This window comes from Accipiter gentilis, chromosome 18, assembly GCF_929443795.1.
Source record: "Accipiter gentilis chromosome 18, bAccGen1.1, whole genome shotgun sequence".
In the NCBI taxonomy this organism is placed as follows: Eukaryota; Metazoa; Chordata; class Aves; order Accipitriformes; family Accipitridae; genus Astur; species Astur gentilis.
In genome coordinates, this window is record NC_064897.1 from 17,002,950 (window position 1) to 17,022,361 (window position 19,412).

Sequence of the window (19,412 nt, forward strand, 5' to 3'; positions counted from 1 at the left end):
AAAGACAGCAATTCCTGACACATGCTTAGGGATGGCAGCAGATTCAGAAACAAAGCATCGTGTCAGCTGGCGCTTACTTTGTAGTGGATGTAATAAAAATAAATGAAACGCGACTGTTCAGCACTCACAGGGGAAAAAATAAAAAATGCAACAACGCCGCAAGGTCTAGGTAGAAGACACCGGTCACCATTACCTCAGAGGATGCGACTTAAGACAACAAAAGCGTGAGCTTCCCAAGGACGGACTGAGAAAATAGGGGCGGAAAAGCGCGATTCGGAACGCGCATGGGAAGAGCACGACGGACTTACCGTACGAGGCAAAACCAGACCCCACCCGGCCGCACCACCACCGCCACCACCTCCACCACCACCAGCAATGCCCGGCAGGACGCGGGCCCGCTCGCCGGCCGCCGGAGGGCAGGGTGATGTGGCCGTCCCCGCGGGCCGGCCGAAGCCGGGGCCGGGGCCGGGCCGCCGCCGCCGCCCAGCCCCCGGGCGGTGACAGCGTGCGCGGGGCCCGGCAGGGGCGAGGCCCCGCACCCCCCCCCGGCCGCCTCCCCCCGGCCGCGCCCGGGCGCCCCCTCTCTCCGGCCGGCCGACCGACAGGCCACGCAGCCCTCGGGGGAGCCGCCGCCGGACCCGGACCCACCTGAGCGGCACCTCCCCGGCGACAGGCCCCGCTGCCGCCTGCCCCCTGCCCCGCCGCAGCCCCTGCTCAGCCCGGCGACCGCCCGCAGCTACCGGCTCCCACCGGCCCCGCCCCGCCCCTGGCTCCCCCCAGCGGCCGGTAAGAAGCGTTAACCGCCCCCCGACCCCCCGCAACCCAGCGAGGCCCCCTCACCTGCCTGTCAGCCCGCGGGGAGGGGGGTGCGCGGCGGCGGCGGGAGCGGGCGGGAGCGGGCGGCGGCGGCGGCGGCGCCCCCGGGGAGGTCGGCTCACGCGCCCGCCGCTCTCCGCCTCCTCCGCCCCTCGCGCGCCCCCCGGCGCGAGACACACAAGCCCCGCCCCTCCTACCGCCGCCGAAACGCGAGCGCCCTGCAGCCCCGCCTTTCGACGGCCGCGTGCCCACGGCGCGCGCTCGCCAGCCGGGTTTCCCTCTTCCCCCCCCCCACCGCCCTCCCCCCACCCCGAGGGGCGGGCTGCTCCGGGCCCCGCCCCCCTCTCCGCCAGCGCGGGCGTGGCCTTCAGCAGCCCCGGCGCTGCGTCACCGCCGAGCGCGGCCGTAGGCGTTTTGACTCCTCTCCCGCGCCGTAGCGGCCGCTCCGGCCGTCCCTCCCGCCTTTCGCCTCCTCCTCCCCGGGCGGGAACTGCGAACCGCCGCTGAAGGACGGGGACTGCCCCCCCCCCCCCTCGGCCCAGGTACTGCGGCCCGCGGCCCACCGCCGCGGGGCCGGCTGGGCGGGAAACGCTCCTCTCCTCTCCCCTGGTGGCGGCGGGGCCGCGGCCGGGCGCAGAGCCGGGCCCTCCCGCGGACAGGCCCACCCCATGGGTGCTTCCTCAGGGGCCCGCGCGCCCGGGGAAACCGTTGGCGGCGCCTCCCCAGGCGGGGCTCGCCGGGCCGGGCCGGGCCGGGCCGCTGCCCGCCGCTTCCCGGGTGCCCCGCTTCAGCGTCGGGGCTCCTGCCGGTCCCGTCCGGTCCGGTCCCTCAGCCTGCCGGCGGCGAGGGTCGAGATCCCCTGGCCGCGGAGCTGCGGCGAGTCGCCGTTAGGAGCCCCGCCCGAATGAGCGCGAAGGGGCTGGGGCCGCGGGAGGCAGCGCGACTCTCCTCGGGCGAAAAAACGTGGGTTTCCCTCAAAGGCAACGCCAAAGCTGGTACGCTCAGCCCCGCTGCTGCCTAGACACTCTTACCGTGGGCAAACTCGGTTTCCCTGAGAAAGGCTGCTTCTTCCTTACAAGACTTCCAGGCTGCTGCAACCGAGCCCTGCCTTCATCCAGGCAGATAGAGAAAAGGACCTGCTCAGGAGTCGTTCTAGTTCGATTTTTTTGTGATTTCGAGGTGTAAGTAGCCAAAACCAACATTGACTGCCTGAGCCGTTATTCCCGGGGGACGCTGAACTGAGAGGTTATAGTAAATTGGATAGATCTGTAAGAGTACACAAGGAATGACCTAGTTATTGACATATAAAAATGATCACTATTTAAATGAATATCTTGTTGCAAAAAATACAGTAATTCAGACCTCTCACAATTACGATGCCTGACATATATTGAGGTCCCAATAACCTGAACTTCTTTTTCAACTGTAGAAGCACAGAATCCATTTCAAATTACTTTCTGAAGAATAATATAGTGCAGGTAAGTGCATGCTATAATATACAAGCCTTTCTGTCAAGCCTAAAGTATCCCCATGGCTGTCTAAGAAAGCAGAATGATGAAAATAGATATACGCTTGCCCATACCTGAACTATTTTGTCAATTTCAAATGTAAATGATTTTCCATTTAAAAAGAAACAGTGTCAACCTCCGGAAAAATAGAGCGCTTGAGATTTTTCAGGGTAACTTAATTAGCCTGTCAGCTTAGTATGGCCTTGCTGCCAGAAGTGTCATCTGTGCCTGTAATCGCAATGTTTATTATGATCTGCAGTTTGACAGATCTCCCACAGCTTTTACAGAGTTCAGATGTTTTAGATTCCAGCCTGGATTAATTCCTCGTCTAGTAATTGCATTTGGCAAAACTATAGGCTTTCTACAGTTACAGTTGGACAGGCTGCTTTTCCCTTTAAGTCCCAAACCATTACTCTTGAGTTAAAAAGCCTGCTGTCTTTTCCTTGCTATGACTAAAGTGGCTTATATATAAATGATGTGGTTATAAATCAATCTGGCAGGCTTTTAGAAAGAAGTAACCACATAAATAATTTACAATATTTGAGTAATATTTCTGTCAGGTCTGGTCTCCAGAATCATAGAATCATTTAGGTTGGAAAAGACTGTATAAAGATAAGGAAGAAAGAACTTTACATTATACTCATTAAAATGTTAAGCAGTAAAAAGCGTAACCAGAATTAGTGTTCCCTGCTTTGTGCCAGGAGGGTATCATCATCCTAGACATACCAAAAGTAAACATAGTACTGCCTGATAAATCTAAGGGTTAAATTTTGGGTTTGGAGCTACATACATAGATTCCACAGAAATAAGTGGGACTGTTTGTAGGTATGTCAAATCTGAAATGTGCTGTAACTGAGGAGAAATTGGTATATACTGTTATTTATATGCCATGAAAACAAATATATTTAAACTACTGCGGATAGCTCAAACTTTCTACGTTGTACCTTTTTATTCTCTTGCTGGGGTGGTTTTGCTGCAGAATGTGGCCTGAATCCATCCATTCTGATATGGGATTGGCAAGCATCAGAGACCACCTTTAGTCTACAATAGACATCCAGTCTCATGACTTCCCTCTGCATTTCATTGTTTAACCTATAAAACACTGAATATCTTTTTCTTCCGTTGAAGTTAACAGAAGATTACCTCACTTTTCTCAAGGCATCAAGGTTGTTTGCCTAGAGATATTATCTGAAGTAAAAACCGAAGAGTTACATTGTATGCAGTTTTCCCACAGCAGTTACATAAGCTGTTTTCCACTCTTTAAACTGTGGTATAGCACAGGCCTGTTTTGATTAGGAACATCTTACACCTAAAAGATATACACCTCAGCTCAGTGTTGGATAAAGCAACCTTTGCATAACAGGTTAATCAACTTACAGTTTGGAATTTTTAGAAAAGTGTGGAATTCTATTCCACAGAAATACACAATTTTTAAAGTTTTTTGTATTTTTTGTGTTAGAGCAATACGAACCTTAGGTTAAATACGTGGCATTATCTTTAGTGCTTGCTAAATCATTCACTGGCTACGTGCATAGCTGTTTGCTATTGGTGGGCTGAATATAATTGCATTTATTGAAAGAATGTTAAAGTCTTTTGCTCAGCAAACTAAAGCTTCACTGTGAAGGAAACTTACCATATAGAGAAGGATGAGGTTGAATAAAAAACTCTCTAAAAGTGCACAGTGTGTTAAAGTTGTATCTTACAGATTGTGTGATGCTACAATTAATTTCTTGAAACAGCCATGTTCTAGCTGAGGGTTTCACAAGTTGTAGTACTTAGACAATTCATGGTATGCAAACTATTTTAAAGTGATGCAAAACTGCCTGCTTCTACCTTACATGTGAAGAGAACTGGGAATTGACACTCCTAGCACAGGATTAAGGCACAAAAACAGAGCTTGTCAAGACAGAGGGGAACTGACAGGAGAATAGGTGATTTAGGATCAAAATCTCTTTTTGGAGTAATGGTCAGTAGCGTAGACAGGTGTGTGAGGATGTGTTCATTTAGAAAATTAGAAGTTATGTACACACTATCATGAAAGTTGAAGGTGTTGCTGCCGTAACCCACAGTAGTAGTTGTACTTGAACAGACTAAATTCAGGATTATCTATTCTAGAGGATGGGTTTATTTCCTACTTGGGAATTTGTGTACACTCCCAGATTTTTTTCAGCAGCTGCTCAGTTCAGTACCACCATACAAATAAATACCTGCTTCTAGAGTGCTGTTGAAAATTAGTATTTCATATCCAGTTTCCCAGAACAGCAATTTTTCTGATTGCGTACCTAATTTGTTCAAATTTTAAGCTTTTGTATTATTGACTTTTTTAAAAAAACAAGATCAAAATATGTTAGTAGTAAAAGCTGTTAAGATTCTTTGCCTGTTCTAGGTTATCAAGGTAATGTTTTGGAGCACAGTATGACACCTGTAGTTTTGTGTGTGCTTTTTCTCAGTGATAAAACTTTCTGAGAACATTACCAGCTAAACTGACAATAATTCCCTGTAAATAATAAATAATGGTCACAGTCACAGAGGTAATAAATTATAATTCCTAGGCGTCTTTAAGCTGATGATAAACTGCTTCTATCATCCTGCATGCAGAGCAAGTATATTTGAACTTTAATTTTTATTATTTAATGGTGGTTTGAAAATACAGCTTTTTTTTTAACACTGGTTTATGAGTCAGGCAGTCTCCTAGCACTGTCCGGGTCCTGGCGGGTGTTTGAGGCTCTTTTGTACTCCAGTCAATAGCTCATTACCTACTACAGTATCAATGTTTCATGCAAGTAAAAACGTTGTGGGGAGGGGGTGGGGAGTGAGGAAACAATATTCTGCAGAGCAATGGGAGTGCCTTGCCTTCCCTAGCTCCTGGCTCTGGTATTGGCGTAGATTTATAACTCCATTTGCAGAATTAACTTTTCTCTCTTCCAAACTCCTACTCTAATAATTTTGAAACTGAAGTTCTGTCACTTTGAAACGCTCTGACAATTGCTTTGAGACATAGGGCTTTGCTGTGCTGCACTTCACCGACTGAAAAAAACCCCACCACCGCATTGCTCTAATGGAATGTTTGGTTTAAACAAGGCTCGCAGCTCAAGCAAACTGTTCCTACAAGCAAAGCCTGAAACTAAACTGGCCTCATCTGTCTCCTTCTGTAGAATAATACATAATTTGAATACAAGCCACTCACATTTTTTAAACTGTTTATTGCAAAGAAGTATATTGCTAGTATTCTCTAGCAGCATCTGATCTGTTGGATTAAAACCATATGATGTGAAGCTGTTTTCAGCAGAATTCTGTACTTCCTCATTCAGAATCAATTCCCGTATCTTATTCAGAGATTCATTAAAGCTGTATCTCTTTAGAGAATTTAGACTGGTAATGGTGCACACCATATAAAAAATTAAAGGACTTAATAGTGGTTTCAGTTAAAGCAATTTTGCTTCAAAATGCCACCCACCTACTGTGCAGAAAGATTTGTGGCAAACTGGTAATAGGTTATGTAGGCAAATGCACACATTTCGTTCATTGTTTTTTCCCAAGGGGTTTATAATGATTAAGATCTGATTTAGGTTGCTTAGAGTAGAGAGAAAAAAGAAGAGTATCATTCAAACTTTGATTCCCACTGCCACTCCCCACACATACTATTTTTCTTGTCTCCCTCACAATGCAATCAACTCTTTGTTTAACAGGGGAAGTAGCCTGCTTAAATCACAAGTGTTTCTCCTGGTAATATTAATTTCTATTTGTTCTCTTCCAAAACCAAATGTATTTACCACAGATTGCAGCTAACTTTTGATTGAAACACATTCAAATGTTTAAACACTGTACAATTATACAACTTTTGGGCCAAAGATGAATAATTATAGCAAATCAAAATTAAGGAGAATTTTAGCTTCACCTGGTATAATTACCAGTGCTTGTATTTGCCAAGGAAACGACTAGTATCCTTTTTCTGAAAATTGCTTCACAAGTTCTCAGTAAACTTTGGCTTCCTTGTTTAGAAAGCCAAAGAAGAAACTAGAAAAACTACTTGTTTTAAAAAAGTGCTGAACCTGGAGTATATTAGCAAAGCATAATACTAGCCAGGTTCTGACTGACTGTCAAACAATGGTATCTACTGAGGATTTTAGACTTTCTCAAACTGTTTTGACATGTCCAGCTGTCTTGTATGTATATTGATTTGTCTTATATTTGTGTTGCATACAAAAGTCTTAGTGATAGACTACCAATTGTACTCCGTATTTGTGCCAATACAATAACAGATTGCCTCTATGGGCTTACATAGAAGTGCTGCTGCAGCTCCTTTGCACACCTGTTGTATAAGGTCTCAGCAAGACACTTTTCCAGCAGCAGGGTGGAATGGTAATGCAGTACTGGGTAGTTGGATACTTACTGGCTTGGAAAAGGGTGCCATCTACTGAATTATCGGTACAACTTCTTAAAATTCTTAGAGGTTGTGTTTTTCAACTCTGCATAGTTTATATGATACCATCATAACACAAGACAGTATGATTACAGTCGAAATAATAATCTAAAATCAAGGCTGACAAGTCAGGGTATAGATAAGTAAAATTTTTAAAAGTTGCCTCTGCTTTTTGTCAGAGTCTCAGTATTAATGGATATTGAAAGACAGTACTGAAGAATCTGAAAGAGGGAATTATTTTGGGGGGGGGGGGGGGGGGGAGTATATCATTTGTTACCAGTGTAATATTCAGAATAAGAGCTCGAGACATTATTCATTTTTTGTTCTAGTCTCTGGTCTTATGCACAATCCAGATGCTGTTGAATTTTTTTTTTCTAGCAAGAATAATTTATTTGTTTGTTAAACAAAATAATTGTTTCACTGTTGTCATGTAATTTAATTTAGGCTCACCCTTACTGGTTTTATGGATGGAAGACCAGAACAGTGCCTCTGCTTCTAGGATGAAACTAGCCATTTCTGCCTACGTAGTATAACATATTTAAGAAGAAAAGTTTTGACTGTTCTGAAACAACATCAGAAAACAAATTTCCAATTGGGGCTGCAGCAGTTCCACGGAGTGAGAAATATAATATTACTGTAATGTCCAAAACCTCTATTACAGAATAATGTTACATTCACTGGGCAATGGACTTCAACAGCTTTTTGGCATGTCTTCATACAGACTGTTCTGTTATTTTCAGTGTTTATATTTTCCTCTTATCTTTAGGGATGCCTGAAAGTCAAGGGAAAGACAGTGAAAGCTACATCAGCAGCAATAGTTCCAGCACTAGCAATTCGGTTGCTTGCTTCGGACAGGTCAGTTCCTTTTGCCTGAGAGGAAACTAGAAGTTTTATGCTTACGCTTCTGGAAATCTGCTCTGTGTATTTACTCATTTTAAAGTTGAATATAGTAAGGTTGCAGTCATATCCATTATCCTAGCTATGCTATACCTAATTGTACATTGTGTTTTCCTCCAGGATAGCCTGGGCATGCCTCGAGTTATAATAAATTGCTCTGGATTCTTCACAAAAGGTTTTTAAATTTTGTTCCTTAAAAATAGGGCTCATTTTATTCTCTCTTATTCCCAGATGACCTGGATCATGCTTGCACACATTCTCAGTACCGGTTCCGAAAAGTCAACTATTTTCAGCTATTAAAAAACAATTTAAAAAAAATTAAAATAATTTGGAAAAAAGAAAACCATAGCTGGACTGAACAGATCTTTGGGTGGTGAATTCTCTTCTCCATGATAGGCATTTATACATAGTTCCTGAATATGGCGTTGGCATGTGCACTCTCCCTTTTTCCTTATGCCTTTTGGTTACAGGCTTGCATTCTAGTGTCAGAAAGAGACAAAGTTATTCCTTTAAGTTTAAATAGAACCAAATACAAATTGGAGAAGTTTGGCAGGCGTTGGAACTTACATGGCACACACTCTATTGAATTCTGGGTTCTGCTGAATGATAGGGCAGCCAATACATGCATATGCAATACCTATGATTTAGGAGGCAAGATCTCCGTTCTGTCCCACATCAGAGCATAGCAACACAAGCTTTTTAGTGCTTGAATTCTTAAACGTGCATTTAGGCTTCTCCAACCATTACAAATTGTAAATTGTATTTCTACTAAGACAGAGAGCAAAAGTTACAACACTTGAGGCTTCCAGCAATGCTGGTGTTATCCAATGATACCAGTGATGTTGGAGTTATCCAAAGGACCTTCCCTGCATGAGGGGAATTTGCTGAACACTCCTCAAGAAATTCCTATTTTGACTGCTTGCCTGAGCGGCTGTCCTCCCTGCCCTAATGGCATATGGTGGTAGAGTAAAGTTAAACTTTGGTTTTGTTGAAGTTTTTACATACACTTTTCTTGTTGGTCACAGTGATACTATGTTTTATTTTTGAGAAGTAAAATATAAGCTTGTATGTGTGTTCTGGCAACCTGGACTAAGATTATGACTACATTAAGATTTCAATAGGATACTAATAGGCCTGGCTTATCTCAGTTTTTCTAATGCAAAAGCAATGGTTCTGAGAAATGAAAAATAATTGCTACAGCTCAATAATTAATGCCTGTATACATATACTTTAAGAGTAAGAGAAAAAAAGAATATAATGCACAAATATAACGCACATACACACTGAGGTCTTTCCTCATCTGTTATACCCTGATTCTAAAAATGGATCATATACCTCTTGGAAGGACTGTATGTGGAAAAATGGGGTAAAACAGTGATATTAGGAGAAGAGAGGGAGCTAAATAGGGAGAGTGAGAAGATTTGTCTTACCTTGTTTTTGTCAAGTATCAATACACAGCAAGTGAATATCAAGCTATCCAGCATGCTCTTCGTCAGAGACTGGGTCCAGAATATATCAGCAGTCGGCAAGCTGGAGGAGGACAAAAGGTATGAACAAACATGCATAGATGTTTCAACTCAGTTTTTTCCAGGAAAACTAGGGTAAAAAAAGTTACAATAATCCTGATTTTTTTTGAAGTTAATTTCCCACTAGTAGTTTAATATGCAGATATGAAAGCAAAGTCAGCATAGCATAAATTGTGGCTTTTACTGAGCCACAGGCTCCTTTTACACTTTAACAAAAGACTTAACTTTTCAGTGCTTCCTCTTTTACAAGGCAATATTTATCTATTTGTGGAACATTGAGATGTTTTTCTTATTTTTTCGCAGAACTGGATTGTATGAAGCATTACATAACATTGGCTGCCTTCTTTAGTGCCCGCTAGCTCTGCCTTCCATTGATTAAGTCATATTAGTTGTCATATTAACCCCCCATCATAGGTGCTGGAAGAAGGCAAACCTAAAGCTGCACTATCATCCTTTTATTCACATTATCTGAACCTTGAACTTAGCTAGGTTTCCCCAGTGTAAGACGATGTGTGTAATCCCTCTTTAAAATAAAGTATGTATAGATGTGTGCACATGTGTATGTATTTTTATATTTATATATATATATATATATGCTTTTCTTTTTAGGTCTGTTACATTGAGGGTCACAGGGTAATCAGTCTGGCCAATGAGATGTTTGGCTTCAATGGCTGGGCTCATTCAGTCACTCAGCAGAACGTTGGTAAGTATCTCTTGAGGGTAGTCTTTCCTTTTGTTTGACTGTGAGGTCCTGAAGGAAAAGTCTCTCAGATAAGGACCGGGGTATCTATCCTAGAATTTGATCACTTCAAAGAACCTGGGGAGAGGCATGTGGAATTTCCAGGTGTCTTAGCAGTTGGTGTTGTGGTTTAACCCCAGCCAGCAACTAAGCACCAGGCAGCTGCTCACTCAGTCCCCCCCATCCAGGGGGATGCATGAGAAAATTGGGAAAAAAGAAGTAAAACTCCTGGGTTGAGATAAGAACAGTTTAATAGAACAGAAAAGAAGAAACTAATAATGATAATGATAACACTAATAAAATGACAGCAGTAGTAATAAAAGGATTGGAATGTACAAATGATGCACAGGGCAATTGCTCACCACCCGCTGACCAACACCCAGCCAGTCCCCGAGCAGCGATTCCCCGCTCCCAGTTCCTATACTAGATGGGATGTCCCATGGTATGGAATACACCGTTGGCCAGTTTGGGTCAGGTGCCCTGGCTGTGTCCTGTGCCAACTTCTTGTGCCCTGGCTGGGCATGAGAAGCTGAAAAATCCTTGACTATAGTCTAAACACTACTGAGCAACAACTGAAAACATCAGTGTTATCAACATTCTTCTCATACTGAACTCAAAACATAGCACTGTACCAGCTACTAGGAAGACAGTTAACTCTATCCCAGCTGAAACCAGGACAGTTGGTAAGAATGAGAGAAACTGAATAATAATGGAGCTTCTGTTTTCTTTTTAGATCTTGCACTGGAATATATCATAGTCAATATTCTAAGTGTGTTTATGATTATTCTTGAGCTATTCTAATCAAGTTTTCTGATTTCTATGGGAACACACAGTCAAGAGTAACTACAATTAACTATTTAATACCCAGCAGCCCTGAGACAACTTTCATACTCACCTGTAATTTTTATATTCTCAGTTAATATTCTCCTAATCTTTAGGGACCCATCTTTTTCTGCAGATTCCTCTGCTACCCAATACCTGGTTCTGAGTTTTTTTACAGTAGAAAGCTTTAGAAAAAGTTATTCTTCTAGAAAATGGTATTCAGGTGATCTCAAAGCTTAAGCTTCTACCATCTTGGTAGCTGAAATAGTTTCTACTAGAGTAGTATTGTCTGTGTTTGCAGATCTGCTATGCTTAGACTGAAGACTGCTTGTTGAAGTAGCTCAACAAAACTGCTTAAATGTACATCCTTTCACCCCACCCTGCCTTCAGAAATCTTTTCTTACCTCAGGCTGGTAGGTTCTAGACATAAAACAAGTTAATTCATTGCTTACCATCTATTCTGTACCACTTTTTTCCCCCCCTTTTAGTCAAGAAAGGACTGACATTCTTCAAACTTCTATCTTTTTCAAATAATACCATAACAAGTCATTCCTTAGAAATTCAGAGACAGAGGATTCTGTTATGTTTGGTTTTAAATTCCTGGGTAGAAAAAGGGCTTGCACCTCCAGCAGGTTTACAGAACAATTAAACAAATAGACCAGATGAGTACAGAAGAACTTTTGAATCCCAGAGTACAGTTACTTGAACTTCAAAGCATTTCATTTCAGACGTATGTCATGTTTGTATTGGACTTGCAAGACTGCTAACTAGAGTGCCCTATGTATATTATATAGCATTGCTTTTAGTGTAAAATAAGCTAGATAAGAGATTCTGGACTGAGAGTTGTATTGCAACCTGTTAAGTTTTTCAGGCAGCCTGTCTGGGAGAAAACCTTGTACAAAATTTCACAAACTGGAGACTTATACTATATAATAGGAAAGAAATTACTTTTGTAGACAACAGTTTCTTTTCCATTGCTGTTTTTATAAATTGATACTTTAAATCTTTCCTTCCAGCTGAAAAAATTGTTATGCTTTGAACATTGGGGATATGTAGCTGAATGAGAAGTAACATTTACAACTCCTCCTTCTTTCTAAGTTTATACATGTAGTAGCAGGGTGTGTTTGGCAGGTCTAGCCACTAATAACTAGAAAGTATCATGTAACATGCCCAGAGCATATATGCAAGTCAGCATTCTCAAACTACAGTTAATATTTTGTAAGTCATGCTCCATTTTATAGAAGATGATACAGTATCTTGGGCACATTCAGCAATATGGTACAGGTTTATGAATGCCCTCAAAGGACAAAATAAGATCTAAATGTCGATCAGAAGTCTTTTGTATTATTTAGGATGTTGCTTTTCCCTCCCCCAGATTTTGTTGACCTCAACAATGGCAGGTTCTATGTGGGGGTCTGTGCATTCGTGAAAGTTCAGCTTAAGGTAAGTGGATTTTTTTTGTTCGCTTTGTCTGTAGTTGAGCAATTGTCTAAAGCTGTGAATGAAAGTTCATGCACAGGTCAGACTGTGGTTCTTGAGTACTCTACTACACCAGAGAACATAGTGGTGTCCAAAACATTGACCTTGCTATAGAACCACCAGCTAAGAGTGAGTAATCAGGCTTAGGAAAGCACAGAATCTAAAAAGAAATGCTGTATGTGCAGAAATTCCCTTATACTTAGTATTTTTTAAATTTTACTGCAGGATGGGTCATACCATGAAGATGTGGGGTATGGAGTCAGTGAAGGCCTAAAGTCTAAGGCCTTGTCCCTAGAAAAGGCAAGAAAGGAGGCAGTAACAGATGGACTGAAGAGGGCACTCAAGTAAGTGAAGATCAGTACTTGTATATTTTCAGAAGTTAAGTGAGAATTAAGTGTTATTTTCAGTCACAGTGAGCTCTCTTGTTTCTCAGGTGCTTTGGGAATGCTCTTGGGAACTGCATCTTAGACAAAGACTACCTACGAGCCGTGAATAAGCTTCCACGTCAGGTGCAGTACATGGGATGTTAAGAATGGGGACTGCAAGATGTCTGCGGCTCCTGGTCCTTCATATTAAAAAGATTACAAATAATAATATCAATGCATCTCATCCCTGAATGTTGCCAGCTGTGAGACCAATGGCCTTTGCCTGCTAGTTTGTGTGAACTGTTTGTTACAGAGTTCTTCCCTGCCATTTTACCACAACTACTCTAAATTTTGACTATTTGCAGGAGGCAAGATTACTATGGTGAAGAAACCATAGTATCCTACCCAAGGATATGGCCATGTTGTCTAAGTCTCTCTGTTCAGTGCCAGTAATGCATACATCTATGTTCATAGCAGGTTAAATGTTACCACAGGAAATACTGAACTGTTTAAACTAGCTCTTTCTAGGTGCCATTTTCTCCATGTGCTGCAGTTCTTAAGGCTGTTTACGCTGTCAGTTGCAGCAAATCAGTTCATCACTCTCATATAGCCACTTCTGCTTTAAATGTGTATCAGCAATGATACCAGTGTCAAGGTATATATTCCTTACATAAATGAAATGGAAGTCCTGGGAAGAATAGAATCTGTCAAGGCTGTGCGTGTGTTTCTTTACTGTATGTTTTTGCCCTGTATAAGGCAAAAACCAGAACACATCTCTCAGTTTGTTCTCATTGTCAGTGGTTGCACAATCCAGTTTACTGTTATGAATTTTAAAAATCAAACTTACTTGTCATATTCCTTTCATTACTGGATTTTTTCAGGAATTAAAAAAAAAAAAAAAAAAGGATGGGAAATTGCTGTATTAGGTCATAAAACTAGAGGCTGCAGGCAGGGTGGAGGAGTAGGCAGACAGCATATCTATTATCTACATAACCTACCCTAAATCAGGTACAGCTTCTCTGTGCATTCCTACAAAATGGGAGCTATTTCGTTTAGTGCTGACGTCTCTCAAGTGGACAGCCTATATGTTAGCTACTGGGCAGCAAGGAAAAGGAGCCTTCTTTAGACTTTAGGGAGCTCTGGCAGAAAATAGGAAGTTCTTCTGTGAGAAAGACTTCCTCCTTCAAATAAAGTTTTTAATATGCATAACCCAGGATATCCTAGAAACAATACCAGGTGGGTCACATACCAAAGCTGCTTGCTGTAGCTGGAACTTTCACTTAATTTTAAGCAAAATCCATACAGTAGCAATATCAATACATGCATTGATAGTTGCTTTGTCCTTTTACTAACTGGTATTCAAACTCTACTAGGCCCTAATGCACATAACAACTAGAGAGAAAATATACTCAGCGTGGTCCTTGTAACAAAATTTACAGTGCACCTGTATTTTACCCCTCATTGTTCTTGTTAGAATAGTTAACAAGTAATTATTCTGTACCAGTGTTTTTATACTGAGGTCTCAAGCAAAGGTAATTTCTAAAGGTGGTTTCAACTTTCAGTGAACCAATTTGGATCCTTCCCAAAAGAACACTACAAACTACTAGATGCATCTATGATAGAAAGGATGAACCAACCTTTTTAGACTGGACAACTTCTAGCCGTTGCCAGTTGCTTCAAAGTTTTACCCCAGAACAGCAAAACAGGTAACACTATTGTGTTTTGCTGCATGAGGCGTGTACAAATGGCCCTGCAAATGTCTTCTGCTCTACTTCAATAATGCGTTGGTACCTGAATTTTGCAACGGAATTATGCGAGCAGGATGTTCTGGACTTGGTTGCTGGAGGATGAGAAATAGGAAGATATTAAACTTAGGAAGATCTACACTCCAATTCATTTGTTTTAAATACCTGATATGATACTACTGGCAAACTGTGGCTCTTGAATGTATGAAGAATTAGCATGTACCACTGATACGTACCTGAACACTTCACTTATTTTCCTTGCCATAAGTACGGTTCTTATCCTTCCTGAACAATAAGAAGGCACATTACATCTTGCTTTGCTTTTCAGACTCCTTACCTCCTTAGGTTTCAGTTTGCAAGAGAAGAGCTGCTGTTGCTTTACCCTCTGTGAACCTTCTGAGGTAACCAACACCATGGAGGAATGCCTCTTTTGGAGGTCTTTGGTCCAGAGGGAGACAATAAATTTTGATGTACATCTTCATCAGTGACAACCACACTGTAACCCTGTTGTTTCAGAGCTGTCACAATTTACAAGTATGCTGTGATGTTAACACAGCAGTCTTCACAGTATTAAAGTTGTCCTGGCTGGATTTTGCACCTCAGAAACGAACTTTAATCTTGTTAGTTCCTGATCTGTACCAGTTGGGGGCAGTAGGCTTCTAGGCAGTAACCTACCTTGCTGATGGAGGAAAAAGTAAGCCTTTTACAAGTACTGACCCACAGAGTTTCATTGTAAACTTGCCTTCACCGTGCTAGGATCTACCAAACTCTGCCTGCCAGCCTAGAGCTACGAGGTGGTTCTATCTAGCTAACTTAGACTGTAGGAGCAGATCCAAAGCGACACCTCGCCAAGTAATGATGGCACAGATCTCTGCTTTGCCAGGGTTGTTGCCTGTTAGTGGTATTGCCACAAATTTGTAAAATGACAGAGCCAAACCATCCCATCTTTAATAAAAAGAGAATGGTGTACCTTCCTCAGTGACCTCATGATTGCAGAACTGAGTAAAGGTTTGCCATGCTTTAATACAAGCGTGAAAATGGAACTGCCAAAACTGTGAGACTGAGAAGCTGCAGAATTCTGCATCGATCACCTGCATCTGTTCTTGTTTGCAGAAAGCACATTACGGAAAGACATGGGCTATCTGCCCTGAAGCACTGAACTATTAAACTAACAAAAAGTCACATGAATTCAATGATTAACTAACTGAAAATGCATTTCAGTTTTCTAAATTGCTATTCCACTTAGGGCAAACAAACAAAGATTTTTCAACAGTACTGTATAGAAAAAGCCTGTGCATGTTTCATTAACTTGATGAAGGAAATTTCTGACTGTTTGCTTGTTTTCCTTTACTAGATGCCCCCTGAGTTAGATTTGGTCAAAGCTAAAAGACAGGACTATGAGCCTGAAATAGAGAAAGCAATATACAATAGCTGTTTGGAAAGGCAGAACACAGGAGGGAGACAACACTGTGAGATGGCATCTAATTGTAAGCCTGGTCAGACAGAGGCTGCTGAAGTGACAGTAGATCAGAAACAGCCAAATAGTTCCAGGTGAGACTGCTATTATAAATTTGTTCCATAAGCTGTATGAGAAGTAACTGTACCTTTTAAAACACACAGACAGCCCAATTTGGAAGATTCCATAAAATGCTAGTTTAGTGCATTTTCCTTGCTGTTATTTCTTTATGCATTTTTTTCCTTCATAAAATTTAATTGCTGAAATCCTGTTTAACTTTGTGTTTATTTGGGGGGAGGGACAGAAATACAGACTCCTTAGCTATTGAGTGCGATGCCACTTACCAACGGAAGTTGCGACAAAAGCAGCTACAGCAGCAGTTCCGGGAACAGATGGAGAAAAAGCATCAGGTTCCAGTAGTTACTCCTAGCAGCAAACAGGGTAAGACTTGGCATTAAAAATTGACGGGTTTAACAATAACTACTGGCAGGCATGTGTTACCCTCAATACAGGAGCCTGACCAGTTTCATTTGCTTTTGTACTGTACTATCAACACACCTTTGAGGCCAAAGGAAGGAGTATTATCATACTTTCCCCCCCCTCTATGTTCTGAAAGTGGCAGGAATGTCAGCTCTGAAACTGAATCATTAAAACTGCAACTTTCCAACCACCCTAAAGCTTCATGCAGCACAGTGGCTGTTATCAGTACCGTTAACATGCTGCACAAACTGAGGCTGCAGCACTTCACTGAGGTGGTTGCGGGCAAATAGACATTGCATTAGCTACTAATATGTTGCTTTTTACTCATGGGGAAGTCTGGACAGCTGTGTGGTGAGCAGGAACTTGGGGATGGGGTACACAGGCTAACAACCATTTTAAAGTAGTGCAGTTGCTCTTGTCAGCCATCATCAGGTACAGAATCTTACCATTCCACATACTGCTACCAAAACATAACCAGCTCTAGGAAAAAATAGGGTACCTGGTGGCAGCTGCTGCTTATCATTGCAGACTTATGCTCTGTTAAGGAGCAAAAGGGTTCTTCTGTATTTCTAGTATTAATCTCTTCTTACATTACCTCCATCCAGCAACATCTGATGCTTCTGTAAAGCACAGCACTCCAGCAGCAATACAACAGAAGCTAGCAATAGAAGAGGAGTTCTTTGCAGGTCAGCCAAAAAGTGATGAGTAAGAGTGTTAAATCATCAGCATTTAAATCAACTCTTCAGAGTAGTGTAAAGGTAAAAGTTCTGAAGAGGTTGCAATAATGCAAGTGTGAGTATGAGTCTGATCTTAACAACACAAACTTTGTTTGAGTGGCAGGGTCCACACTTAGGCTTTTCAGTGGAGTTGTTACACCTATTCAGTAAACCCTTTTCCTGAAGGGATAGAAACAGAACACTTGGCAGGGGGTGGGGCGGTGGGTGTCTTTTCTTAACGTAACTGTGGCTATTTGGGTCACACTTACACCACAGTGCCTGGACATCGCTTAACTCCAGAGCACAAGGGGTAGTACTGTTTCCCTGCTGTGCACTGGCATAAAAGATGCTTTACAGTTTAACTTTCACAGTGGCCACCACTCAAAGGAAAAGAGTGGGCTGGTCCTGGAGTTACTGTCATTCCTGTAGTACAATACTGTCATCTTTGGTTTGATCACCTTTTCATTCCTTCTAGATGATCCTGAACTTTGGGACATTTCCTTGGAGACCACTGATCTTATGATAATGGACCATAAAATGGCAGACCCATCAGCCGGACAGCAGACACCTGAAACACCCCGTGGAAGTCATCAAATGACTACTCGCAGCAGGACACCTCACAGAATGAATTACCACATTACCACTGCACCATTGCAGCCATCTCCTACAATCATGAGCACCAGCAGCTGTGCCAACCAGCATACCCCAGGTACGTGCTACCAAAAAAACAACCGAGTTCTGTCTTAATAATGGCTCTCAGCTGTAAAAGCAGCACTGTTAGGTTCGTAAATTGGAGTGGGAGAAACGTTTCTTCTTTTCTTGGACCTGGCTGCAGATGCTGTGATAGTGGGCTAGGAAAACTATCTGGTTTTTCCATCCAACTGTCCTGTCAAGGAAGAGCTAGAGAAAGAATTGAGGAGCACTTTTAGAAGCAGAAAAAAGCTTTAAGAAACTTCCATTTCTCATTATGTATCTCCCTGTTTGGCAGAGCATAACCCCCACAGGAGAAGTCAAAGCTTGAAGAAAAGGAGAATAGAACCTACGTAAGACACCTGGTGGTATCATTACCCCCATACTGGATTACATCAGAAGACTGCAGTTGGCTATTCAAATTATGTGAGGAAGTCTAATGCATTAATGGATTTTCCTGTATATTATGGTGAAGCAACACAGAAGAGTTTAATGCAGCCACCAAGAACTTAATGTACTTTTAGGTTATTGCATGTTTCAGATGCCTTTTTCTATAAAAGCAACGATTTGTGCTTCTGCAGCACTAGACTTGTGGCTATATTACAAGCTGATGCTAGACATAACTTGCCTGAAATGGTAACAGAATGAATTTTTTTAAATGAGATGCAATTCATAGCTTTTTTCTCCCTCAGTGTTGCATTTCACCACAGAGAAAAGAAATTTTCAGTAAAATGGTGAGAGGGTGGGTTATGGTCAGGTGACAAAGCCCACAAGCTGTGGTCGCCTATTTGGTAAGGCTGAGGGTATGAAGCTGTGGCAGCATCTGCCCCTGACGTGCAGCCCAGCTGTTTGCCCCGTGGCTGCACAAACAGAGTCAGAGCCCATTGCTGCTCCTCTAGGCTTGTTCCTCAGCTGTGTCAGGTTCCCATGCAGCAGCAGCAGCAGCAGACTGAGCCGTGCCTGCCCAGAAGGGCAGCACAGGGGCAGGAGTGCACTGGGACTGCTGCCAGAGCTGCATGTAGCATCTCAGACAGTATTTGCTTGGACTCTTTGTAAAATGAATGGGAGCTGAACTGTTGTTTTTAAATAAACTTTCAACCCTTTTCAATATAAAAATAAACATGACATTTGAACAACAAACCACACTTGTAGCTGTTTGTGCCTCTATACCCTTCAAACTATTACAACTTGTTTCCTGTTTAACAAGCTCAAAGAAGTGAACACATTCCGACTAGTTACAAATAGAATGCTAAAGAGACTACCACCATGTCTGTACAACCTTGTATTTGCTTTGGGATGGGATACAGAAAACTTCAAGTGGGTTTTAAAGGTTAGAGCAAAGCAACAGCTCTTCCTTCCCGTAAGAAGGTCAATGGAAGAATTTTTAAGCAGTATTTCAAACTGGGTAACAGTAGTATACTTCAAAAGTGCAGTGCTGGAGACAAGGAGGACGATACTGCAGGACTGGAAGTTAGAGCTCAGCCAGGAACATTTACACAAACTCTTTATTAGTGCAACCCTGAAATGAATGTCAGACTTGAAACGGGACCTTGTTCCTGTGCTTGGCCATCACTGCTCTACGAGGTCAAGTCTCCTAAAGCCGTCTAAATGTAAATACATTTGAAGTATTCAGCCTTTATTCATGTTCCTCATACTTTACCTTCACCACTTAATTGGTCCTTTTTTCCTTAAAAGATCCTCTACTATCCACCTACCTCCTCAACAGGACAAAGAACAAGGATTGACTTCA

The 19,412-nt window shown here is 42.4% G+C and overlaps 3 protein-coding genes across 21 annotated transcripts in view; 2 read left to right on the top strand and 1 right to left on the bottom strand.

Annotated features, from left to right (window-relative positions):
• The window catches only part of ERC1 (ELKS/RAB6-interacting/CAST family member 1), a 305,485-nt gene extending 304,530 nt beyond the window's left edge, over positions 1-955 (bottom strand). For all 12 annotated transcript variants that reach the window (XM_049822647.1, XM_049822646.1, XM_049822644.1 and 9 more), the window contains exon 1: positions 841-955. The gene's annotated coding sequence lies outside the window, so the exon portion shown is untranslated. The remainder of the gene's footprint in view (positions 1-840) is intronic.
• Positions 1-19,412, top strand: part of NINJ2 (ninjurin 2) — a 307,674-nt gene that overhangs the window by 102,418 nt on the left and 185,844 nt on the right. The gene's annotated exons all lie outside the window — the stretch shown is intronic.
• Positions 665-18,815, top strand: RAD52 (RAD52 homolog, DNA repair protein). 8 transcript variants are annotated; one of them, XM_049822684.1, is made up of 13 exons: positions 1,295-1,358; positions 2,246-2,294; positions 7,514-7,602; positions 9,090-9,191; positions 9,780-9,873; positions 12,107-12,174; positions 12,436-12,554; positions 12,644-12,719; positions 15,675-15,871; positions 16,075-16,217; positions 16,862-16,942; positions 17,448-17,681; positions 17,961-18,815. In XM_049822684.1, the coding sequence occupies exons 3-13, from the start codon at positions 7,516-7,518 to the stop codon at positions 18,017-18,019; spliced, it is 1,260 nt and encodes a 419-aa protein (XP_049678641.1). In that variant the 5' UTR covers positions 1,295-1,358; positions 2,246-2,294; positions 7,514-7,515; the 3' UTR covers positions 18,020-18,815. The 8 variants fall into 8 exon arrangements, with proteins under 8 accessions (XP_049678643.1, XP_049678641.1, XP_049678645.1 ...); XM_049822685.1 differs by lacking the exon at positions 1,295-1,358 and adding an exon at positions 1,980-1,997; XM_049822686.1 differs by lacking the exons at positions 1,295-1,358; positions 2,246-2,294 and adding an exon at positions 665-786.

Coding starts and splice junctions, on each gene's coding strand:
- RAD52 (XM_049822681.1), top strand. CDS start 7,432: ATGGACTTCAACAGCTTTTTGGCATGTCTTCATACAGACTGTTCTGTT. Junction 12,720..15,674: donor TGAATAAGCTTCCACGTCAG/GTGCAGTACATG, acceptor TTCCTTTACTAG/ATGCCCCCTGAGTTAGATTT. Junction 15,872..16,074: donor AAACAGCCAAATAGTTCCAG/GTGAGACTGCTA, acceptor ATTTGGGGGGAG/GGACAGAAATACAGACTCCT.